We start from the raw sequence: 26148 nt of genomic DNA, 5'->3' as shown, positions 1-26148 counted from the left end.
GAGTCCATAGAAAAGTGGCAGTCAGTTCCACTTGCTAAAGAGACTCACCGATTCTATACTCATTGGTTTGCAGCAGGAAGCTGCCTGAATAGTCCTCACTGCTCTGAATCCACAAAGGAAGCTGCCTGTCCAGGGAAAGAAAGCAATGGGTAAGAGAAAAGAGAAAGATGGGGAAATTAAAAATCAGGACAGTAAATAGTTTTTGTTTCCCACACTATACCTACTCCCCTCTGCAGTACCACTCATAGGTTGAATGGTTTAGCCAAGTCATGAAGGAAAGGGAATGACACTGTCGGGGAAGAATCATTTTTAATCAGTCTAAGGAAAAATTAAAGAGTAATGAATGGAGCTGATATGCAATGTGTCCTCAGAGCCCTTCATTTGGAAATTTACTTCTTAGGAACTGCCTTTCAACTTCCCCATCTCCTGCCAAGCAATAGGAAGAACAGGCTGAGTTGCCTGCTCACTATACTCTAAAGTGAAATATTTTCAGGTTCCAAGTAAAGACTTTATGTTTACCCATGTTTGTTTGTTTGTTTTTTAAATATTTGCCTTCACCTGCTGAAATCCCTTCCTCTCTTTTTGGTGTAGAAATATAGAAATGGGGGGGGGGGTGATGGGAAGGGAAAATAAAGGAGGCAACAATGCTTGATAAGAAATATACTCATTACCTTGCCCATGTAATTGTAACCCCTCTGTACGGTATTTTCACAAAAAAAACAAAACAAAAACATAGAAATACCATTACTATGAGAAGACTAGTAGCCTAGGGATGAAAGGCAGGAAAGATGATAATTAAATGAACAGCTCACAGAATATTCAAAATTCTATGAACTTCTGCATTGTCCAATTGTGGACACACCCAACCTGAAGACTTCTTGTATCCAAGAAAAAAATCTGCTATTATCAAAAATCAAGAGCAGGTCAATGTTTACCAACTAAAAGCTGTCCTTTTATCTTAAATCCTTGATTTTCTGATTTTTCTCACTCTCACCAAGCTCAGTCTGGAGAAAAAGAAAACCAGCTGTTTAGAGGGGCTTGATGTCTTTGCTAGGTAGGTAACTGGGTCTAATCACCCCAAAAGTTTCATCCCTCTAAGGATGAGATCTTGTTATCTACCGTCTTTAGAAGTGGTGCCTGGGGATTAGTGGTAAAGTGCTTGCCTAGCATGCACGAAGCCCTGGGTTCAATTCCTCAGTACCACATACACAGAAAAAGCTGGAAGTGGCATTGTGGCTCAAGTGGTAGAGTACTAGCCTTGAGCACAGAGAGGCTCAGGCCCTGAGCTCAAGCCCCAAGACTGACAAAGAAAAAAAAAAAAAAAAAAGCCCGAGTGGCACTGTGACTCAAGTAGTAGAGTGCTAGCCTTGGGCAAAGGAGCTCAGGGGCAGTGCCCAGGCCCTGAGTTCAAGCCCCAGGACTGGCAAAAAAGAAAGAAAAGGAAAAGAGAAGAAAGGAAGGAAGAAAGTCAAAGAAAGACTTATCTGGGACAAAGTTCAACATATCAGATACCACAAAAGTTGTCTAGGCTTTGGAAGGAAAACAGACTAATGATTGAACTGTAGTTTGCTTAGAGGACAATGAAGAAAGAAAGTTGTTAGAAATAAATCAAAATGTACTGCAAACAGAAGGAATTAGTAGATCAGTTCAGCATCATAATATGAAATTTGTTGGCTTTTGATATTTTTTATCATGTTCAAATTTATTCATTTTTAAAAATTCACAAATAAAATTGTATTCCTTTATCAGGTACAACATTTCTGAAAGTATATGTGTTGTAGAATTAACTCTAGCTAATTAAAATACATATCACCTCAAAAAAATTATCAAAACTTTCCATTTAAAAAGAATAGTGTACCAGAACAGATTAAGGTCATCTTTAGTATCCTGGTAACATTACTCAGTAGTTAATTAAACTGCCCAGCTGGCTTTGGAATAGAAACCTGGACAATCCCGAACTCAGCTACTCTTATGGCTTCCATCTCCAGTTCTTTTAATCCTGGCCAAGACGGCAGCCTTGGATACCTTCTTCCGATCATAAGCCAGTCCAAGGGCAGCCATGCAATCGATGAAAAATGTGGTGAGGTTGATGTGCCAGCGGTACTCACTGGCAGAGTAATCATAGGGGAAGGTGTGGTGGTAATTGTGGAAGCCCTCACCTGGAAGAGAAGCAAAGAGAAATTAGGGAGCTTAGGGCATTGCTTTCTCCCATCTTTGTATAATACCTCTTGTCTAGTAAGTACCTCAGACCTCAGAGAAACCTGCCGTTACTGAGTACATGTCAAATCCAATGTCTTCCACACGGAAGTAAATAAGATTCTTTCAGAGGCATCTTAAGCAATGAACTGAAGGGTCCTGGTTATACATGGCTTTGCAAAGTAAGTTTCTCTCAGAGGATAAAAGATAAATTGATTGTGTTTGGAAGATTTCATACTAAAAAACACCAGAGCTTTAGGAAATACTTTTCATGTGTGTTTGGATGAGAATGAGGTAGGAAGAAGGGGTTTCTAAAGAACTGTGGTTATACTTTCTATGAAGTTGAATAAGCAGCATACCTTCCTCATTGAAACGGTAGTCTCTGTAAGGCTGAGAGATACCAATGGAAAAGAGGGCAGTGGCCAAAAGTAAAAAAGGGCTAGAAGGCCGCTGGGGGTCGCAGTATCAGCTCCCGAGCCTGTGCTGCGGCCCTGGCTGGTCAGTGTAGGAACCTTCTCAATAAAGTTGCTTCCTTATTAACAACAACAACAACAAAAGGGCTAGAATTCCCTCAGGTTTAACCCTGGGATAGGAGAGGTGGTGACAAAATAAGACTCATAGAATTAGGCTGAATAGTTTGATAGACACAAGGACACAAATTCTGCATTCATCATAATTTCTGTAGGGGGTAAAGCATTTTCTAGCTTCTTGACGGCACGTCCTAAGTAAATTCTAGTACTAGTAATGATTCTTATAAATCCAGAGTAGGACCAACATAAATAACAAGAGGAGATCCTGATAACAAAATGACATCTGGTGTTTCTCGAGGTGGTCCTCCCTCTGTACTCTGAATTGTGCATGCTTGAACTGAGCAAAGCAGTTGGAATAATGCCAAGAGTACTGACAAAAGTGCTGCTAACTCCCCCACGGCTTTCATTTCACAGCCAGACTGAGTGAGCATTCACCAGGCCTATAGGTGTCTGATTTCAAATGAATTACATATACACACATAGACAAGGACAAGCAGGAGGCCAATGGGTAGCAACTAAGGCAGCAAAGACACCCCAGGAATGCTCCAGAGGAAGGTCAGCTTTGTTACAGAGACAATGAGTAAGTATGTGACTGTGGGAGAAGTCATTTAAGAAGCCAAAAGATTAGAATGTCTGGAAATAACCACAGAAGAGCAAAAAACATGAGGGGAGAACAGGTTTGCAGATGTGGTTATTCCTATTTTTTTTAATCCTCATATTTGTATAGCAAGGTGGTTTATTTCAAACATAAAGAACATACAAAAGGGAGGAAGTTCCTTGAAAAGAGTGAGAAAAGCTGTGGAAGTCAAAGAAATAGAGGGAAAAAAACTTTAAGGCATTAAAAAATGTGATTTGGGGAGCTGGGAATGTGGTATAGTAGTAGAGCATGCTTGAAGCCCTGGGTTCGATTCCTCAGCACCACAGAAAAAGCTAGAAATGGCTCTGTGGCTCAAGTGGTAGAGTGCTAGCCTTGAACAAAAAAAGCTCAGGGAGGGCTGGGAAGGTGGCTCAGTGGTAGAGCGCTTGCCTTGCATGCCTGAGACCCTGGGTTCGATTCCTCAGCACCACATAAGCAAAAAGAAAAAAGCCGGAAGTGGCGCTGTGGCTCAAGTGGTAGCTCGCTAGCCTTGAGCTGAAGAGCTGAGGGACAGTGTCCAGGCCCAGAGTTCAGGCCCCACGACCAGACGCCCCCCCCCCCCAAAAAAAGTGATCCGGATGAGATTATGCAGAAAAAATATATATTAATAGGAAGAAAATGAGTGTTATGTAATGACTGAGCACAGACCTGTGAACAGGGTGGTTGCTTAGGTGTCATTGAAAAAAATCAAAGTTCTGACAACTGATGTAAAGAAGCCACTAGGTCTGCACAGTGCAAACTAACTTGAAGCCTTAGTCAAAGTCTATATTCACTTGGAAGGACAGGGAGAAGCAGAAACTTGGTAGAACCCAATTTTCTTTGACTTAGCAATCGGGACTGATTTTGTGGGGAAGTCAACATCACTTCACGGGGCAGAAACTTCTGTTAGAACTATCTTTGAAACACCAGGCACACAGGTCAGATGTATTGCCTGCCCCCAATATGTCTATATACATACCAGAGGTGACTAGAGAAAGAAAATTCAAAGAGGCTCATTAGAGGGAACATTTGGAAACTTAAGTTGTTTCACAACTTAAAAGGTAAAGTAGAATGATTTTTTATCCTTTCCACAAGACTTGTTTGATTCTCCTAAGTTTCCCAATATGTCACCACTTAGTTTTTCTTATAGAAAATCTGAGCTACACAATGCTTATAAAACCAGCCCATTCCAGTTCTTCTAGATTCTAGCCAAATACCCTTATCAGCAGACAAGTAGATGTGGTCTTGCTTTTCACTGCCAACTTACCCACAGCTCCCAGTGAAACCAAGATATTCTCTCGAGACTCAATGTTCTTGTCATATGGGCGGTATCCATAGAGGTGGGCAGCACTGTTCACCAGCCAGGTGGCATTGAGCACGATGGCATAACGCAGGAAAGTGCCAACAAACAAACTGTGTTTAAAAGTTTCACCCCAACAACACCAGGGCACCAGAGTGGGCAAGATGAAGCACATCAACAGGAGACCAGGCTTGTAGTACCTACATGAGAGACCACACACATAGTATTGGGGAAAGGACTCATACACGTATCTGGATTGTCCAGTTTCACCGGACAGGGCTGTCTTTTTCCCTACAATATGCATTCACTGAGGGCAAAAGTCAGCAGGAGAGAATGCAGTCTCTTGAGCAGTTATTTAGATGAGTCAGTGTAGATGTGTTAAAAGGAAGCATGTGTGGTAGCCTTTACCAGATGTCTCTGTCCTTATGTAAGCCCTTGTTCTCTTCATTTTCATATAGACCAGGCCATCCACATTCCAGAGAAATTGGTTAGCAGTCACAGCTTCAGCTCTGATGTTACTGATATTCCTTGCAGCCAATTACTTCTCATTCCTGTCACTGCTACCTTGTATTTCTAACTTGCATCCCTGCCTCTGAACTTTTGGCTCAATGATACTTATCACCTACATTTCTTTTTCCTTGTTTTAATTTTATTGTCAAGATGATGTACAGAGGGGTTACGGTAAGGTAATGGGCACATTTCCTTTTTTTTGGGGGGGGGGGTCCAGTCGTGGTGTCTGAATTCTGGGCCTAGGCACTGTCCCTCAGCTCTTCAGCTCAAGGCTAGCACTCTACCACTTGAGCCACAGCACCACTTCCGGCTATTTTTTTCCTTCTGCTTATGTGGTGCTGAGGAATCGAAATCAGGGCCTCATGCATGCAAGGCAAGCGCTCTACCACTGAGCCACCTTCCCAGCCCTAGTGGGTACATTTCTTGCCTAACTTATTAGCTCCTCCCAGTTTCACCTATGTTTTTAACTTGTATCCTTGCCTCTCACCTTTTGGCTCAAGGATACCTGTCCTAATAGTGATCTCTCTAGAGCATACCTGACTGTGACACATGGTGCTGGAGAATCCTTTAGTGGGTTCCTATGCCAAATGAACTAATCCTAGGTCTGTGCCTGGGACCCCACAGGAAGGGCATCAGATTGTTATTGCAGTCCTTCCTCCTGTCACATGCCTCAAGCAGAAAGACTATGGTTCAGAAACATGTTTGAAGATTTAGTTTACTGTTTTACCCATCTCTGCTCACCCAAACTTGGAACAGGCTCTATTTCTGAGTGGCTGCTAATGCTACTTTGCAAATAAATCCCTCCTTTAGGTTCCCATTAACCCATCTCATGGTGTGTATATAAGCAGTAGAATACTGCTTTGCTTCATGGTTAGTTGGGTATTTACATTATCCCTCCAACCCCCTCTAAGCTAAAAATTCCTTGAAGGCAAGGACTGGCTGAATTCATTTTTCAATTATGAATATCCTAGGTTGGTAAACATTTGTGGCATTTAATTGCTTTTAATAAGATAGCTTATATAGGAAGAAACATTTGAATTTTAATGCTTTGAACTTACAAATAAAGATACCACTTAGCTATTATTTTATAAGTTCTAAGAAGAAAGTAGAGCCCAAACCCCACATTCCCAGAACCATCGTCCTTCACTCACCTCCTCTGGAACATCACCAATTTCTCAGCTTTGAGGTCAGACATATCCAGCAAACCACCCTTCTCTTTGACAGCTGGGTGTTTGCGCACAAGCAGCCAACCCACATGAGAGAAGAAAAATCCACGCCGGGAATTGTGAGGATCAGCATGAGTTTCTGAGAACTTGTGGTGGGCGCGGTGATCTCGGGCCCATTCATACACGTCATTCTGGATGGGACAGAAGGGAAAACTAGACCTTAGAGATGCCCACTAGAGAAGACTGGAGTGTCTAGATGTCTGAGAGGGCCCAGAGCTCTCAGCCCAACTTCACAGTCCTCAAGTTTTTAGCTACAAAAGAGGTTTAGGGGCCTGCTCTCTCATGAGCACTTGTTCCTGATGCTTACATAGAAAGTCAACTTCTAGTTCCAGAGCACAGGTATAGAACTACTATTCTTGGTTATATATATGGTAGGGAGAAAGTCACAGCACTCAGGGAATATCATTAGTAAAGAACAAGACAAGCTTCAAGCAAGGAATGTGAGATAGGATCCTCATGGAGTGCCCAGTCCTTGGACAAAAAGAATATTAGGCATGGGGCTGGGAAGGTGGCTCAGCGGTAGAGCGCTTGCCTTGCAGGCCTGAGGCCCTGGGTTCGATTCCTCAGCACCACATAAGCAAAAAAAAAAAAAAAAAAAAAAGCTGGAAGTGGCACTGTGGCTCAAGTGGTAGAGCGCTAGCCTTGAGCTGAAGAGCTGAGGGACAGCGCCCAGGCCCAGAGTTCAGTCTCCACGACTGGACCCCCCCCAAAAAAAGAATGAGACAGCAAAATCATCTTGGTCCTAGGGTGCTGTTCTATGGATAAAGGTGCAGCAAGTTCCATCCTAATGCCTTCACAAGTAGTAGCTTGCCAACCAAATATCAAGGCTCTCTGTATTTGTCTGGGATTCTGTCTAGCATTTTAGTAATGTACCAATGTCTCTTCTTTCCCTCTGCCTCACAAGGACCCCATGGGCCTCAAGGAACAAGTAGCCAGAGTAGAGATGATCACACACATGTACTAAGAACCTCAGATAGTAACAAGAAACGGGGAATTTAAGTTGGTTTACTATTTCCCTCTTGCTCAAGCTGAGCCTCATGTGACAAGCATGACAGTCCCCTATCCCCAATTCCTGTTGGCATGTTATATACCATTCTATGGTTGACTTAGCCAGAACAGGCAACTCCAGACTGGATAAGGGATGTCCATCCAACCTTTTTGTGGTTTGCTTCCCTCATCTGTACAAGGGGGCTAATTACAGCACCTAAGATGGTTGTGAGGATTAACGAGTTAATCTATGTCAACCACTTAGCACAGTGCCCAGGACATAGCCAGTGGTATGCAAATATGTTATTATCAGTAGACTTCCTGAGTCTGTCCCACATCACCTTCCATCCTTAAGATCTTAGAAATTCTCAAATAGTTACTTCAAAGCATGAGTTTAATGCCCACTATCCATTCAGGAAACCAGTCACCCCCTTGTGTATGTGCTAGGTCCCATTAGGTTAAAGGACCACAGACTGTATGGTAACAGTGGGACCTTGGGATCACAAATAACCCTATACTTTGTAACCTATTCTTATTTACTGTTTCCCTTCTCAATGACTATGAAGTATCCCAGGCTTGATGGACACCAATACTTTGAAACTAGAAAGGCTGCTCTGCTGAGGCTCCTCTCTGGGTGCCAATGCCATCCATCATAGAATAGAGACAGCTGCTCACCTGGAATGCCATGGTGTTGGCAATGATGAGGAAGAGCCTCAGAGGCAGCCGTGCTTTGTATGTCCGGTGGCTCCACAGGCGATGAGCCCCTGCTGTGATGCCCAGGGCACTGTATACATAGCAAAGATACGCTGCAGGAGAAGACAGAGGGGGAGTCAGAGGCAAGTTCCACCAGGGGAAACATGTCACAGACATTCTCCTGATACCATACTGTCCAGAGTCACAATAGAAAAACTGGAACCAGCTGGGCACTGGTGGCTCATGCCTATAATCCTAGCTACTCAGGAGGCTGAGATCTGAAGAGCACGGTTCAAAGCCAGCCCTGGGAGGAAACTCTGTGAGACTCTTATCTCCAATAAACCAGAAAACGGGAAGTGGTGCCAAGTGGTAGAGCACTCCCTTTGAGCTGAAGAGCTGAGGGACGCACTGAGGCTGAGTTCAAGCCCCATGACTGACCAAAAGAAAAAAAAGAAAAAGAAACCACAGAAGCTAGGTTTTTCTGTCAATAAGGAGTTTCTGATCTAGCTCTACTATCCACTACCCATGATTTGTGCTCAGTTCTTATTGTCTCTCCTTTGCCAGCGTCCTTTTATTAGCCCAGTCAATACTAATTCTAAACAAATGTTGTTGGGAGGTGCTCAACATTGACAGCTGAGTATTATCTTGCAACATGCCTGTAGGCATAGTAGCCGCCAGAACCTGAGATGTAAGATGGAAAAGGAACTACAAATAGACTTTACTTTCTGATTGGCAGCTCTAGGAGGCAGGAGCCCAGGCCTTTGCAGAAAGTTAACAACAACAACAAAAAAAATACAAAGTCTCACTTTAGGAGCAGCTTGAAACAATGGCTCCTCAGTGCTTACAGATTTTAGTTCCATAAGCAATACCATGCATTGTAACTATTTGTCCTATGTTCTGCTGAACCAAGATAAAAGTTTCCAAATAGTCTCCTTCCCTTCCTCCTACACATTATCCTGTTCTTTCTTTACTATCACCAGGAGAGTCAGAGTCCACATCTGCCCCAGCAAAGTTTTGGCTATATTTTCTCTGAGCTGGGACTGAATCCCAAGGTGATTTGCTGCCTTTGGCCATGTGGTGAGTGAAGTTTTCTTCCCATATGTAGTATTTGGTGGCACCTAAACATGGAGCACAGCGGAGCCACAGTCCTGCAGTCAGAGAAAGGAAGGAATTTTGCTTCAAGTAAAGGAGAAGCTCTTAGTTGAGAATCGTGGAAAAACCGCACATTTGTTTCACATTTTAATTGGCTCTGGTATATTGGCTTCTAAAACACACTTGATCCCATATTTTTTTTTTCCCTGTTGGTTCTGGGATTTGAACTCAGGACTACTCCCTGCCCCTTAGTTTTTTGTTCGTTTTGTTTTGTTTTGCCTAAGGCTGGCTGGCACTATACCACTTGAGCCACACCTTCAATTTGGACCTTTTGCTGGTTAACTAGAGACTTAGAAGAGTCTCTAGGATTTGTCTTCTGGGGCTGGAAGATAGGATTACAGGTATCCACCATCACAGGCTTTTTTGTTTTTTGCCAGTCCTGAGGCTTGAACTCAGGGCTGGGCACTGTCCTTGAGCTTCTTTTGCTCAAAGATAGCACTCTTCCACTTGAGTCATCGTGGCTTCGGCTTTTTCTGTTAATGTGGGGCTGAGGAATGGAACCCCGGGCCTCATGCATGCTAGGCAAGCACTCATCACTAAGCCACATTTCTAGCTCCCATCACAGGCTTTTTGATCCCTTAATGTGATGAAGATTTGTTCTACCCACACCTCTTAGTTTATCAAAGGGAAGGCTCGAATCACTTAAACTCATCTCCTTCCACTTCCCAGTGGAGGGACAGTTACTGTCAACACTATTTTTAGCAACATACTATAACTTTGTCATAAGAAGTAGGTTGGATGGGTTTTGTACCCAGCCCTGTCATAGGGCTCTTCTAGAGTCAGTAAGACCCAGAAAGCACTGTAAATAGCCACGTCAAGAGGAAGAGGAATGCTGGGAGGAACACGTAACTAGCATAAGGAACATCACCTTCCTAATTCTTACAAGTGTCCCCACTTGGTACTTGGAAGACTTCCAAGACAAATCTGGAGGGAGCAGAACTCTCAGATCAGCCCTTCTGCACTAGTACCTTCCAAAAGACAGAGGAAAAGAGCCCATATTTGAAACTGCTCCATAAAACTTCCATTTGTAGGCCCACTTGGGCTAGTAGAGCCATACATCTGTATCGTTGGGCTAAACAGGACCCTTGTTCATCTTCCTCCAGGTAGTTCTGGCCAGAAGGTCAGATCCCAAAAGTTTTATGGACTACCCTTTACTATTCTTCTGTTTTCAGTCAACTCTCTTCCTGAGCCTTATTTCTTCCCCTTTTTTGGGGGGGGGGTGGTGGTAAAGGGTAGGGGAAGTGGGCAAGATCCTGCCATGTACCCCACATTGACCTTGAGCGGGTTATGTAGCCTTGATATTCCTCTTCCTCCTCTTTCTTGAGACTACAGGCATGCTTCTTTATATCCAGTCCCCTTGCTGTTATCTGACTGGGCTCCATGTAGTTTATGAAGCCCCAGCTCTGGCATGGGTTCCCATGTGAAGGGACCCCCACAACTGAATCATAACCCCACTAAACTCTTTACTTAATCCTGTCAAGAGAACTTGGTCAAATAGAGGACACTGCCCTGTGTGGGACCACACCTCATTAAAGAGCAGGGGAAAACCTGGGCACCACTGCTTACCCCAGAGCCAGGTGTAGGCCTTGCAGCCAGGAACCAGGGTGATCCCATAGAGAGCTCCCAGGTGCAGCAGAGCCATGAGGATGATGTTTCTCCACACATACTCAAGCTTCGGTGGGGGGCCCGCCTCATCCTGGTAGGTGGGGTCATGTATGTCCTCTTTCATTTCGGGGCGGATGTCTTCTCCCAAGTCCCGGAGAGTCTTTTCGAAGTTTTGTTTTCCATTCTTCAGACCCCCAGATGGAGGCGCTGTGATGGTAGTGGTGGTGGTGTAGGAGCTGGAGATCTGTAAGGAAAAGGAGTGCAGAATTAGGAAGGCAGAAGGGGGCACTTCCTTCTGTACTGCCACGGGGGGGAAGGATACACAGTAGAGCCACAGATCTCCCAGTGTACTTAGAAATGGAACTGGAGAATGCTGGGTGCTGGTAGCTCACACTCCCTAGCTGCTCGGGAGGCTGAGATCTGAGGATCACAGTTGGAAGCCAGCCTGGTCAGTGAAGTCAGTGAGACTCTCATCTCCAATTAACCAGCAAAAAGCCAGAAGTGGAGCAGTGGCCGCTAGCCCCGAGAAGGGGGAGGGGGAGGGGAAGGAGTTTCGGGGCAGCACCCACGGCTCGAGTTCAAGTCCCATGACTGGCAAACACCAAACAAAACACGGAAAATTTCCAGAAAACTAGGAGTAGATTTTTGGCAAAACTCAAGATAAAGGGGTACTAGGAGGGTGAAAAACTCGCCCTCCTAGCATTACACAAAGGAATCCCCCCTCTCCACGTAGGCACAAAGGTTCCTCACGCCTGGGTCTCTCACTTCAAAGCTCAACAAAAATTGGGAAGATATCAGCCTAAAGTACAGCCGCCTCCCCCGAGCGAGGGCCGTACAATGCGAGCGAAGACGACCAAGTTACCTCGGAGGTTAGAACTCTCTCCCCACACGAGCAGCCAGCCTAGCGCCCAGCCCGCGTCCGGACGCGGCGGGCCCCGCGGATTCGGGGAGCTCACCTCTTGCAGCATGTGCGCCGGCATCCTGGCTCTCCGCGGCGGGGATCGCGCTCCCAGGCCGAGACGGAAGGGGGATCTCGGAGCCCGCGGCTACCAGGCGATCGCTGGAGCTGCGCCCCGAGACCTTCTCGGAGAGGTGTGCAGAGTGCTTCTGCCGTGCTCGGATCTCCCGGGGCTGAGATTTTTAAAGGGTAGAGCTGGTAAGGGGTGGATGCGTCCCGTATTTCCTCAGGCTCTTTTTATCCGTTGCCAGTAGGGTACAAAGTGCACAAGGCTCAGGCAGCCCCGCGTGGAGGTGAGGGCGGGAGATGGGAGGGGACAGAAAACTGAGACGAGAGCCACCCTGCCGGGATGCTGCAAACACCAAAACCGCGCTGCTCCAGCCCTGGCCTCTGGGGAAATGCTAATAAGGCTCCTGTAAACTCTGTCTTGTCATTGGCCAAAGGGAATTTGGTGCCACCTCGTCTTGCCGTTGCCATTGGCTCGGAGCAATCTGCTGTTCCCTCAGCCGCCAGCTCCTTGCTCCCCTCCCCTCCTTTTCTCCTTCTTGGCTTTTCTTCCTTGGGCCGGTGTACCTTACCACTCATCCCCCGGTTCGATGGCGCTCGAGAGGTTTCTCTCAGGAAGACGCAAAGGACTTTGTTTGCCAGTAGAGGTTGGGTGAATGTCCGGGAATTGCACCCTGACGCACAGTGAATGATTGGACACGGGCAAAATTGTCCAGGAAACAGTAAGAAAGCCTCGCAGGCGAACATCACTCCCAACTGCACTGTCTTCCCACTCCCCCAGACACTGGTTAACTAGGAGGGTGAATGCAGCTTCCTTCCCTCCCGAAGAGTAACTTGGGTTCTGCCCCGCCCACTAGCACTGGGATGCTAACCAAAAGTGGCGGAGTTCTGCCCGCCAGGTCAGTTTCACTGATCAGCGTGCCTTTACGAAGACAACAACTCTCAGTCACTGGGCAGGCTCTGCAGCGATGGCATCCATTAGAAGCCAGGGAGCAATTTCATCCTGGTGCACTCACCTTTAGAACCTGTGCCGGAGGCCTGGGAGAGTCTGATCCTTTGGTTGGAATTTGGGGATCTTCTACAAATAATAAAACTGGAAGCACAGACAAGTGTTTGCACCCAACAACAGGCAAAGATTAGCATGTGGAATAAAAATAGCAAGCCCGTAGTGAGGGTTCCCTCCAGGCCACCACTGTGAACACGTGAAGTGAGTACTTCATTGCTTTTTTTTTTTCTTTTGTGCCAATCCTGGGGCTTGAACTCAGGGTCTGGGCACTGTCCCCACGCTTCTTTTTGCTCAAGCCTAGTGCTCTACCCCTTGAGCCACAGGGCCACTTTTGGCTTTTTCTGTTTATGTGGTAGTGAGGAATCAAACCCAGGGCTTAATGCATGTTACTCTGCCACTAAGCCACATTTCCAGCCCCCTTGAGCTTTTATTCAAGGCCAAGTGCTCTACCACTTGAGCCACAGTTCTACTTCCACTTAGGGATGCTTTTGTGGTTTAATAGAGGTCAGAGTCTCTTGTATTTCCTGCCCAGGTTGGCTTCGAACTATGATCCTCAGATCTCAGCCTCCTGAGTAACTAGGATTTACAGGCATGAGCCACCAGTGACATTGCTTTATTTTAAAGAGAGGTGATATATGGGAGAGATAAATAATTTGGTCATGGTCACAACAGCTGGTGGAACTATGTGTTGGTCCCAGAAATTGGAAGCTGGAGCCAGGTACCAGTGGCTCATGTCTATAATTCTAACTACTCAGGAAGCTGAAACCTGGAGGATCAGAAATCTCCATCTCCAATTAGCCAGCAAAATGCAGGAGTGGAGGTATGGCTCAAGTGGCAGAGCCATCAGTCATGAGCAAGAAAGCTGAGCCAGAGTTAGCTATACGCCCTAATTCTGGTACTGTGTCATGCATATACACACACCGCACTTCACACACACACACACACATACACACCTCACTTCTGAAGCTGGTCCTACTGCCCTAGGCTTACTGCATAAAATCTGAGATGTGCTGATGTCTCAGATTTCCTGACTATCTTCTCTGGGCCTTTGTTAGTGGGATCAGAGAGCTATTCATTCACCTAATCTGCTCCAGCTGATCAGCTACTAATCCATTGTGTCTGTTAAAACAAAGCACTATAGGTTAGGGAGCTTTTATAACACAAATGTGTTTCCCAGGGTTTTGGAGGGTAGACCACCAGCAGATTTGAGTCTGTAAGGACTTTCACTCATCCCCTGGTTGTCAGGCAGCCATCTTTTCTGTCTTCAATGAGGAAGGAAAAGGTATGCATAGGGCACTAATGTTATTCATAAGGGCTCTGCCTGCAGGAATTAATTACCTCTAAGTCTCAATTTCAAACACCATATGAAGTAGGGAGTTGGGGGGGGGGGTTAGAATTCAGTATATTAGCTGGTGGAGTGGAGGTGGCCCCTGCCTGCAATCCTAGCTATTTAAGAGGCTGAGATCTGAGGATTATGATTAAAAACCAAACCAGGCAGGAAAGCTCAAGAAACTCTTATGTCCAATGAAGTACTTAATAAAAACCAAGTGGTAGAATACTAGCCTTGAGCAAAAGCAGCTCAGGAACAATACCCATGCCCAGAGTTCAAGTCCCAGACCCAGTGAAGAAGAAGAAGAAGAAGAAGAGGAAGAAGAAGAAGAAGAAGAAGAAGAAGAAGAAGAAGAAGAAGAAGAAGAAGAAGAAGAAGAAGAAGAAGAAGAGGAAGAAGAAGGAGGAAGAGGAGGAGGAGGAGGAGGAGGAGGAAGAGAATTCAGTGTATTACACTTCTCTAGGAAAAAGATTCAGGATTTCTTTTGGGGGATATCCTTAATTATAACTAAAGATGGTTCTTCCTCTGAGGCCAACTTTCCTTCTCTATAACTGCCATTGCTTCTTCCAGACTCTGGACTTTGCATTCCTTTTCTACCAGAGAAAGCCAAAGGACGCCTGCCAAGACAATAATAAAAGAGTCGGGTGCCGGTGGCTCACGCCTATAATCCTAGCTACTCAGGAGGCTGAGATCTGAGCATCAAAGCCAGCCTGCGAAGGAAAGTCCATGAGACTCTTATCTCCAATAAACCACTCAGAAAACCCGGAAGTTCTCCAATAAACCACTCAGAAAACCGGAAGTAGTGCTATGGCTCAAGTGGTAGAGTGCTCACTTTGAGCTGAAGAGGTGAGGGGCAGTGCCCAGGCCCAGAGTTCAAGTCCCACAACTGACAAATAATAATAATAATAACAACAACAACAAAAGAAGTCATGATTCCTCTCCAAAGACAGGCTGCTTCCCTATAGAAAGCTCTGGAAGTCTAGAGAAGATCTGGGTTAGGGGGAGAAATTTCAGGAAGAAAAGATTACAACCGGGGCTGGGAAGGTGGCTCAGTGGTAGAGTGCTTGCCTTGCATTCATGAGGCCCTGGGTTCGATTCCTCAGCACCACATAAGCAGAAAAAGCTGGAAGTGGTGCTGTGGCTCAAGTGGTAGAGTACTAGCCTTGAGTTGAAGAGCTGAGGGACAGTGCCCAGGCCCAGAGTTCAGGCACCATGAATGGCAAAAAAAAAAAAAAAAAAGATTACAACCTATCTCAATTGTTGATAAGCTTAGAATGGTGAATGGATCATACAGTGTATACTACATGGTTGTTTGTATTTTCAAACTTCCAAAACTTACATATGCACACAAATAAGACTGTATAGTAATATGGGAAAAGCAAAAGGATTAATATCAGAAAGTATGTAGTCAGTGTCAAATTGGAATTTGTAAATACACATGTGATCATTATTTGTTTACAATATAATTTGTAATTTAATTGATATTTTATCTTAAAAAGGGAACATACTCAGTATACTTGAGAAATGGAGTTTAGAGCTATAAATATTCCTGTATGAAATGGAGCACAAAGTATCATGGCAGTTTTCAAACTTCATTTCTATTTTTCCACTGAAGAGAATAAAAAATGCAGGCTTTGTTTGTCCATCTTAAATAAATAAGACATCAGTAGCAAGAAGTGTTACAAATTAATCTCTCAATTCAGTTCTTCTCAAGTGTTCCTGAGACTGCTACTTCAGGCAGAGGATTGTTTATTTTCAGTGCAGGGTTAGGAGTGCAAATTTATGCTGTAATCATTCTCTGGTTCACTGCCATTTCTCTTGGTGCCAGGTTTCTCCAGCTTGGGAGTACTGTGGTCTTCTAATTCCACATCGTACACGGCCAAGTGACACTGTTGTCCCAGAGGAATACTTTAATGTGTAACTATGCCAGACTGTAATATTCCCTCACCCATGTTCTTGGAAACTTGTCACCACTGTTGACATGAACTCTTTCTTCTAAGACGTAATTTAGGATTGAATGATGTGTCTATTTCAGCCATTGTTCTGTTCTCCTTTATTAGTATACAAAATTTAGAGGTGCTTCCATTGATGGAAAAGAGCTACCTGTAAGTAATAATGTGTGATTATTTATTCATTCATTTATTATTTTGTGGTACTGAGAATTAGACCCAAGTATTTATTTTATTTTATTTTATTTTTTGTCAGTCGTGGGGCTTGAACTCTGGGCCTGGGTGCTTCCCTGAGCTCGTCAGCTCAAGGCGAGCACTCTGCCACTTAAGCCACAGCACCACTTCCAGTTTTTCTAGTGGTTAATTGGAGATAAGAGTCTCACGGACTTTCCTGCCCAGGCTGGCTTTGAACCACGATCCTTAGATCTCAGCCTCCTGAGTAGCTAGGATTACAGGTGTGAACCACCATTACCCGGCTTCCAAGTATTTTTTCTTAGTTCTCTGACCAGAGATTTCTTTTCCTTTTCAAGTGGGGCTCATGTTACCTCCTGAGGCTTTGGGGACACTGTAGCTCTCAAGTGACAATGGTCAAACTAGCATTCTGATTTGGATTTTAAATTGTGTTTTGGTCAGGGGGCCCCAGATGAGCAAACGGAACAAATTGTCCCAATCATGAGAGCAAAAGGTCAATAGCCTCTGCATATAAAGAGCTCATGTGATTGACAAACAACTAAATGCCAAAGTAATAAAAGAACAATTAGACTGAACAGGAACTCATAAGAAGAAATGGATGCCACACAAACACTTGTCAAACATTGAACTTCAATAATAAAGAAAAGAAAGATATGTAATTTATCAAAATCAAAGATTTGACAAGCCCCACAACCAACAATAAAAAAAATCCTGAATTACTTGCAATTTAGTTGGGTGCTGGTGGCTCACACCTGTAATCCTAGCTACTGAGGAAGCTGAGATCTGAGGATCTCTGTTCAAAGACAGCCCGGGCTGGAAAGTCTATGAGACTCTTATCTCCAACTAACCACCAGAAAACCAGAAATGGCTCTGTGGTTCAAGTGGTAGAGCTAGTCTTGAGCTGAAAAGCTCAGGGAAAGCACTCAGGCCCAGAGTTCAAGCCCCATGTCCACAAAAAAAGGACTTGAAAATATTCAATGTTGGAAAGATGAGGTGAGATAAACATTCTTTTATATGTGTTTATGTGCCAGTCTTCATAACATTATTTAGAATATTAACAAAGTAAGAAACCAGTATTATACATGAAAAATAGATTATGACTAACGGTATCATATATACTTTAAATCTATATTGCATATATATATGTAAATACTATCTATATACTGTGACAACAGTAATTAAAATATCATTTTTTTGATATTGGGGTATGAACTCAGGGCCTGGGCTCTATTTTTTAGCTTTTTCACTCAAGGATGGCATTCTACCACTTGAGCCACTGTTCCACTTCTGAATTTTGGGTGGTTAATTGGAGATAAGTTTCTCATGGACTTCTTGCTCTGACTAGCTTTAAAACACTATCCTCAGATCTCAGCCTCTTGAGTAGCTAGGATTAAGGCATGAGCCACTAGTGCCAAGCAAAAGTATTATTTAATGGACTAATGAGATGTGGCTCAGTGGTAGAGTGCTTGCATAACATGCAGAAGACCCCAGGTTTAAACAGAGAGACAACCTGAAGAAGAACTCTGTATTATTAGAATGTGTTCATGTTATAATGATGTTCATGAGTAGAACACTAATGTATTTGTCTGGTCTAAGCAATTTAAAACTATATTATAGAAAGCAGGGGAATGGCAGTATTAGGCTGAGATCCTGGTGTACTGAACCATCAGCTAATGTTGGGCAACTTATTCTGTGAACTTCAATTTCCTCACCTGTCAAATGAGAATAATATTATATTTTACAAGACTATTTAAACATTTTTAATAATATATGAAGATGATTTGTACATTGTTGGGGTGCATAGTAAGTTGCAATTGTCATTACATTTATTTCCAGGCTTTTTTATTTTGGTATTCAAAGTGGTCTATAATCTTACTCAGAAGTCTCTCCTTAGCCATAATTCTCCTTCCTGCTGGTACAACTTATACCTTCATCAAGCTACACTGATGGATTTTTACAAATTCTTAGTGAAATGCAAAGATGTAATAACTCCTACTGATTTTCAAACAGATTTCATTTTCTCAACCTTCTCCCTGCTAAAATATTTCATATGGATTAGTACATTGATACGTGCCTAGAATCCAAACGCCCAGGAGGCTAAGGCTGAGTGAGCAAAAGGATCTTGACCTCAAAGCCTGTCTATAGAAAGGCTACATAGAAAGTAGTTCAGCCTGAGCTAAACAGTGAGACCTTGTTTCAAAATATGTGTGTATGTGTGTGTATGTACGTTGACCTAGCAATTCCACTACTAGGTATCTATACTCAGGAGAAGTGAAAACCAGTGTTCACACACATATACCACACACACAACTTGTTATGAATAATCATAGTAGCATTATTCATGACAACCAGAAATGGATATAACAGAAAGCCTCCACCCCTGACTAAAGGATACATGAGAAATGATATATCCACACAATAGATTATTTGACAATACAAAAGAACTAACACATGCTACAATGTAAGTGGTGAACTTTGAAAATAAAATGTCAAGTGAGAGAAGTCAGTGGCAAAGAATCATGTAGTTCATGTTCCTGTTGATATGAAGTGTCCAGAACAGTCAATTTTACAGAGACAAGAAAGCAGATTGGTGATTTCTCCTGTCTTAGAGGGAGACTGGAGGGTGATGTGTAGGGGTGTTAGGTAAAGAATGCAAGGGGTTGGGGTGGGGGTAATGAAAACATTTTTAAAGTTGATCATGGCAATTAACTTTGTGAATAGGTTAAATGCCATTAAATTATGTAATTTAAATGTGTAAAAGATATGGTAGAGAAATTGTAACTGAAATGCCTTCTTCTAGACAGTGTCATGTCAGCTACTGCAAATCCTAAGATTAGGTGTCAGTTTGCTCAAATAAATGAGCACATTGAAGCTCATTGTTATGCAACTAGCCCCACAGATCTGTCCATCTCTACTACACGTGGTATTGTGTCATTGGGAAAAGAGGTCAGAGATGCAGAAACTGTCCTCATACCCTTAGAGATCAGGCTTTCCTATGAGAGAAAGCAGTGTGTGAGGAGGGAGGGATGGAAAGTGGCCCCTGCTTCTGTCTCAGGTTGGCCTCAGCTACTTATTTGGGCTGCTAAATCTTCCCTGTCCTGTAGTCCAAGCCAAGTGCCAGGAAGCAGGTAGCTAGAAGAAATGGGGTGAGTGGACTGCTCTTCCCACTGCCCAGGGGGACAAACTCCAGGCTGGTCTGCCATTCTGTAGCCCATCTGGCACTGCTGGCTACTGGAGGGGACGGTATGAGACAAGTAATGGGGCCTCTACTTCCATGAGCATACAGTTCACTTGTTTAGTCCATGTTAATGAAAACCCACAGGGCCCTGGACTTACATCCTAAAAGATATCTTCTATTTCCAGCAGATGGAGCTCAACCAGGGTGCTGGGAGAAGTAGGAAACGGTGGTTTAAAAAAATCCCAAGAGATGCCGGGCGCTGGTGGCTCACACCTGTAATCCTAGCTACTCAGGAGGCTGAGATCTGAGGATCCCGGTTCCAAGTTAGCCCAGGCAGGAAAGTCCATGACACTCTTATCTCCAATAAACCACTAGAAAACCAGAAGTGGCTCTGCGGCTCAAGTGATAGAGTGCTCGCCTTGAGCTTAGGAGCACAGGGACAGCACCCAAGTCTAGAGTTCAAGCCCCACAACCGACAGGAGGAATGGGTACTCTATGGTGAGACTGAACTGATTTCAATGCTCAGCATATGCCTCCTTCCAGGCTCCAAGCTAAAGAGATGGTGCTATACATCCTCTACTGCATGATCTTGTTACTGAAGAGGCCAGTGCAGCCGTCCAGCCTGGCTCCCTGGGTTACCAGACAGGTGTCTACCCATACTATACACAACCTGTGCTTGACCTCTCTCTTATTCCAGCCCTTCTCCTGCTTCTTCCCTATCCATGTGTGTATGCACAGGCTAGTTTGCAGGCACAGGTATGTGGAGTAGGGAAAGACCTCTACTAGGTTATGACAGTCTATCTCAAAGTCCTAGTGACAGCACTGCAAATCAGGGAGTGAGCAAAACTGGGATTCTGTATGTATCAGTGGCAGGGTGTGTGATAGAATTGGACAGCCTTGGCAGCTGAGACCCGAGGACAAAGGTCTTAGAGTTGTACCAGGGTTGGAACTTTCTGTGGTGGCCTGACTCTGGAAGGTTACAGGCCACTTACTCCCTTCTCTGGAGTACTATAGGGAACTTTCTCCAGCCTAGAGACTCAGCCTCACACCTGAGCCTTCTATGAGAGACATACAGAGAGGACAGGCTAGCTCAGGCCCTGGGACTCTAATGCCAAATTAATGAACAGAGAGGAAAGTCTTTGCCTTGATTCAGCTTCTAGACCAATGTGAGAAGACCAGAAGGGCTTTCCCCAACTTTGCCTTTGTGGTCAGAAAGCCGTCCCCATTGGCCAGGATTGCCCAGAAGGAGCTGCCAGTTGTCTGTTTCAGTCCTGAACCAGTGCCTTCCTCTCTCCCTGAAATATAAGAAACAGATCTAGGGGCTGGGAAGGTGGTTAGTGGTAGAGCGCTTGCCTTGCATGCATGAGGCCCTGGGCTTGATTCTTCAGCATCACATAAGCTGAAAAAGCAGAAGTGGCTCTGTGGCTCAAGTGGTAGAGTGCTAGTCTTGAGCTGAAGAGCTGAGGGACAGCGTCCGGGGCCAGAGTTCAGGCCCCACGACTGACAACAAAAGAAAAGGAAGGAAGGAAGGAAGGGAGGGAGGGAGGGAGGGAGGGACGGACGGAGGGAGGGAGGGAGATGAGGGAGGGAGGGAGGAAGGAAGGAAGGAAGGAAGGGAGGGAGGGAGGGAGGAAGGGAGGGAGGGAGGGAGGGAGGGAAGGAAGGAAGGGAGAGAGAGAGAGAAAGAAAGAAAGAAAGAAAGAAAGAAAGGAAGAAAGGAAGGAAGGAAAGATCTAACCCATTCCTGCCCCCTCTGTCCATTCTTTCTTCTTACCCTCCCTAGCTGCTTCTCCTCAACCTACCTTGCTGTGTCCTACAGCCTCCCGCCCTGTCCTACAGTTACCTCATGTGCACTGATATCACCCTTACTTTGCACTAACATAACTGTCCTGGCCACAGTGTGGTTGCAAGATCCAGAGGGCAGCTGGCCATGGCCTAAGCCAGTTTCCCAACCAGAAGTCTGTGTCTCCCTTCCAGTCCCTCTGTGCCAGTGTGCCCACCTGGGGATTGAGTGTTGACTAAGCCTCCTCTGTGCCCACTGGAAGGCCAATACTCCCTCAGTGTAGGGGAATGGAGAATGTTCTGCTGTCACCCTGGGGAATTCACAGGTTTCTAAGAGAAATGGGACAAAGCACATAGCAAATTATACTAGCCAGTGTCTGATGGGCACAAAGTATAAACATACTACATTATATGGGGGAGGAGTTTAGGGAAGGGAGAGGAGCTCTCAATAGAGGAGGCTTTATGATTGGTCAGTCTGAGACAGAGTGATGTGGCAATATTTTAGTTTCTTTTATGTGCTAGTGCTAGGTGCTTTGACAATCTAGCAATGTTTGCTCATAGAAAGCTACTACTTTGCAAGGCTCAGAAAGGTTGCTGAGGTGGGTTTTGCTGTGATGGGAATATACTGGAGCCTAACATCTCTTAGATGCATGCAGGCACTTTGTGTATCTTCCATACACAAAATAATTTTTTACAACCATAGACCAGACACGCTAATCAAAACTCTGGGCCCTGTTTCTCCTGGTCCCACCTCTATCCACTCTTGTTCCATGAGCCCACCCTGGCCATAGACACTGTGGAACCTGGTCCTGACCCTTGGGAAGGGCATGTCTGAAAGGCCTCCTAAGCCAATTAGAGGCAATTTCCTTTCCTCTACTGTCCAGCTCTACCTTCCTTCCCATCTCTCCCTGTTCAAGAGGGAAAAGGGAAATATCCCAAGCTAGTTCTCAGCTTTGCATTTGTCATACAAGGGAAGAGTGAATGCAACCTTGGTGCATTTCCAGGATTCCCTCAGCTGTTGCCCCACCAGGGAGAGGCGGCGGGGGTGGGGGTGGGGTGGGGGGGCTGAGAGTCTGGATTCCCTTTTTTACTTTTCACTTCCTACAGGGCTTGGATTTGCAATGCCATCTGGCCCAGAGTTGCTCTTTTGGAATGCTTGTTTTTTCCATGGCCTTCTTCATGTGACAGTCCAAAGAGACAACTGCATTCATCCCTGTGGACCTGCCAGGAAGAGAGGAGCTATTTCTAGGGCTCCATACTCAATTGTCCCTTATATCTCCTCAATTCTTCCACCCTCAAGAACACTCACAGAACTCCATGGGGGGTTTGTGACCTTTCCAGTCCTCATCACATAACAGCCAGCATTCCTGGCCATTAACATTATTGTCACAAATATCTATTGATCACAGACAAAGGCCAATACCTACCTACTTCCTGATCTCAAGAGCTACCTGGTCCTCTGGGTTATCTGGCAGTGCTGTAGTTACTCTATCATGTAACTTGGTCTTGACCTTGGATACAACCTCACGGTTGACTATGACACCAAGGTAGGGCCATCTGAGAAACAGGTTCCCCCAGAAGGGATTGGGCCTGATGCTGGCCACTCAGCTTTCTGACAGGGCAAGCTGCGGTCTAGGCTGGTAGGTTGTGGCTGAAGACAATAGCAGGAAATAAATCTCCTTCATGTTGTTGAATTATAACCAAAAAGGAATCAAAGGCAGAGATGTGGAAGGGCTAAGGCTGGCATGGGGACCAGTGTATCTGGAATCTTCTAGGTGCAGAATCACATTCAAGGGGTAGAAGGAACCTATGCCCTGGGCTCTGGGGAGAGATTAAGAGAAGGGAGTGAGAACAAAACAGAAAGTGAGAGGTGAGGAGTGGATTTTCCCCCTGAGAGGTAGGGAGCAGATAGGGCACCTGCTAGATACTCTTGAGGACAAAGGAAGGCATGGAGACCACAGGGCTGTACCTTACAGACCTCCACCTACAGGGAGAGTCATTGACTAACAGGGCTCACCTGGAGGGCTCCTTTTCCCAGTGCTGCTTCCAACATGGAAGCAGCTAGATCAATAATGGAGGGTAAAAAGCCCAGTTCATGTAGCCAGGTGCCAGTGGCTTATGCTACTCAGGAGGCTGAGATCTAAGGATCCTGGTTCAAAGCCAGCCTGGGTAGGAAAGTCCATGAGCCTTATCACCAATTAACCACCAGAAAACCAGAAGTGGCGCTGTGGCTCAAATGGTAGAGCACTCCTAAAGAGCTCAGGGACAGTGGGCCTAGAGTTTAAGCCCCATGACCAAAAAAAAAAAAAAAGCCCAGTCCTGGGAATACAGTACTCCACTTAGTACTTCCCTGGTGGCCTATTTTGGCTCCCTGACCATTTTACTAACCCTCTCTTATACTCTACCATAGTCATTCACCCATTCTCCCCTCCCCAGTCCTACTCACTGGGGTCAGATGGACATCACAGACTGACAGTCTGTCAGCAGAGCCCGCACAGCCCACCCCCATTACCCCCCTGATCCCTCACAGGTGTTTCCTCTCTGAAAGTCCTGAATACATGTCTAGTCTCTATGTGTGTTGGTTAGAGGAATCAGCTCCACAAACAGTGTCTAGACCTCCAGAATGCCTGAGGAAAAGAAGTAAAAGAAAGGGCTGGTGCCCAGGTCAGGGACCAGATCAGGTGTGCAGGTCTCCTAGCTGGTTGCTCTCCCAGCTGGTTTGCTGTTTTTTTCTTCAGCAAATAGCAGTTTGTCCGTGTAGATGGAGGTGGGGCCATGGTCATGCTGCCACCCTGTGGCCATGGTAGGTAAAGGTCATTTGTGTGGGCCCTAGGAGGATCTATCTTGGAGCTTGCTGCCTCTCCTCTCTCCACACAGTCACTGTGCCTTAAGTCGGGTTTGGTGAGTGGGTCCAGGCTCTTGACATACATTTCCTTTTTCTCTCATGTTTTTCTTGTTCCTCTTTGGTCCCTCCATTTTTTTCAAACTTACATGGAGATTCCATTCCATCTAACATTAGCTGTAGGCCAGAGCCTGATGCAACTAGAAGTAATAATACTTTTAGACTGATTACTTCATAGTGTTGGGCATGTGATGTCTGAATTACACTCAGCAGTGGGCATGATCATAGCCACAGAACAAGTTCCTAAATTTTGTGACCTGCATCATCTGTCTGTCCTGTTGGGGAAATGGACTGGTTCCCTATTTCAGATCTGCCATAGAAGGAACAGGCAGATACCAAGAAGAATCTTCTAGAAACTAGGGCAAAGCTGAGGATCTCATTTGATAAGGGTATTAATTAGAGGAATGGAAGGTACAAAATGTACTCTGGTAGGACTTGTGAAACCCAGGATAGAAAGGAAGGGAAAAGGTAAAGTATCTCATTTTAATGAAATAGAGCACCTCCAACCTCTGTGAAGTCCCTAATGAAACTGAACAAAATGTTATTTTCCAGAAGGAAGTCTGGAGATAGCAGCCACAAGACTCATAAAGTAGAATCTTCCAGTAGGTCTGACTGTTTCATTTTGTTCCCCATATATTGGGTTTGAATTCAGGCCTAGAGTTTGCCAGGCACATGCTTTGCTACTTGAGCCACTCCTTCAAGCCATTAGTGTATGCCCTCTTAAGCAGGAAAAGTCTAATGCTTGTAGAAGCTCAAAGGACATGGAGAAATACTGCCCTCACACTCATCAGAGGATTCTACTTGATTACCACACTTGAAACTTCTTAAGTAAGTTTAAACACCATGAGAATGCAGAACAGAACATCTTCCCAGATTTCTTAAACTGTGCCTTATAACCTCTTTCCTGACACATGGGCTGAATTAATACATAAGTGCAATGGTCAGCACAGAGCAGGGAAAAATGACAGGATGGATCCCAGACCATGGACCATGAACAAAGTAGTACAGCCTGGCTTAAGCTTTAGAAATGGTGAGACTTCTCACATTAGAAACTTCCTTGAGGGCTGGGTATGTGGCTTAGTGGTAGGGTGCTTGTCTAGTATGCATGAAACCCTCATTACCACATGAACAAGAAAAGCTGGAAGTGCACTGTGGCTCAAGTGGGAGAGTGCTAGCCTTGAGCAAAAGAAGCCCAGGAACAGTGCTCAGTCCCTGAGTTCAAGTCCCAGGATAGGAAGGAAGGAAGAAAGGAAGGAAGGAAGGAAAGTAGGAAGGAAGGAAGGAAGGAAGGAAGGAAGGAAGGAAGGAAGGAAGGAAGGAAGGAAGGAAGGAAGGAAGGAAGGAAGGAAGGAAGGGAAAACCCCTTGAGTTCATTCAAAACGCCACTGATCACAGGAGTCCTCCAGAATTCCAAATTACCTACAGCTAATCAGAAGATACCTTGAGTTTTTCTGCTCACCTTTTTGGGGCACACTGTTGACTCTGTTCTGCATTCTGTCCTGAGGTCTCGGTCTGCAAGTCAGGGGTCCTGCAGCTGTTCCAAAGGCTCATGGGTAAGAGTCAGCAGTTTCTCTTTCCTTCACATTCAACTGATCTACCACAAGATAGTTAATACTAACTAGTTCCTCATCACTTCTTCCCAAACAGGCATCTGGGAGTGTGTATCATTGGTGGGCACAAGAGGGGAGATGGGCACTTAAGCCATCTAGTAAAGCTTGGTGACAGACCTCAGCTTTAGACCCTGCAGGGAGTCATCCCACTCCAGTGTCTGAGCTTTGGCTAGGAGATTCATGGGCCCAATGTAATAATATGATAGCCAATTTTTCCTCTGTCTTAGAAGGTTACACAGATTTATCAAGTTGCTAAGGGCCTGGGTTGTCAAAATCTCCTTATAGAGACATTCAAGGCTGGGCTCCTTTTGCCCTTTTTCTTTGCCCCATTTTATCGATGTGGTAAGGGAAGAGGCTCCTTACCAGGAGACAACTCAAGAGGAAGAGACCATTGATTGAGTCTGGTAGGGGAAGCAGCTC

The 26148-nt window shown here is 45.0% G+C and overlaps 1 protein-coding gene across 1 annotated transcript; it reads right to left on the bottom strand.

Moving 5' to 3' along the window:
• Positions 1-1677: 1677 nt before the first annotated feature.
• On the bottom strand, positions 1678-12128 carry LOC122115997 (acyl-CoA desaturase 1). The gene is made up of 6 exons (XM_042689631.1): positions 11772-12128; positions 10777-11059; positions 8041-8171; positions 6304-6509; positions 4610-4842; positions 1678-2159 (listed from the first exon to the last, which is right to left on the bottom strand). The coding sequence occupies exons 1-6, from the start codon at positions 11793-11795 to the stop codon at positions 1960-1962; spliced, it is 1077 nt and encodes a 358-aa protein (XP_042545565.1). The 5' UTR covers positions 11796-12128; the 3' UTR covers positions 1678-1959.
• Positions 12129-26148: the final 14020 nt, after the last annotated feature.

Source organism: Dipodomys spectabilis, unplaced genomic scaffold, assembly GCF_019054845.1.
Source record: "Dipodomys spectabilis isolate Male_0828 unplaced genomic scaffold, ASM1905484v1 ptg000125l, whole genome shotgun sequence".
NCBI lineage: Eukaryota > Metazoa > Chordata > Mammalia > Rodentia > Heteromyidae > Dipodomys > Dipodomys spectabilis.
The sequence above is the reverse complement of the archived record's forward strand: the minus strand, read 5'-3'. Positions and strand labels throughout refer to the sequence as shown.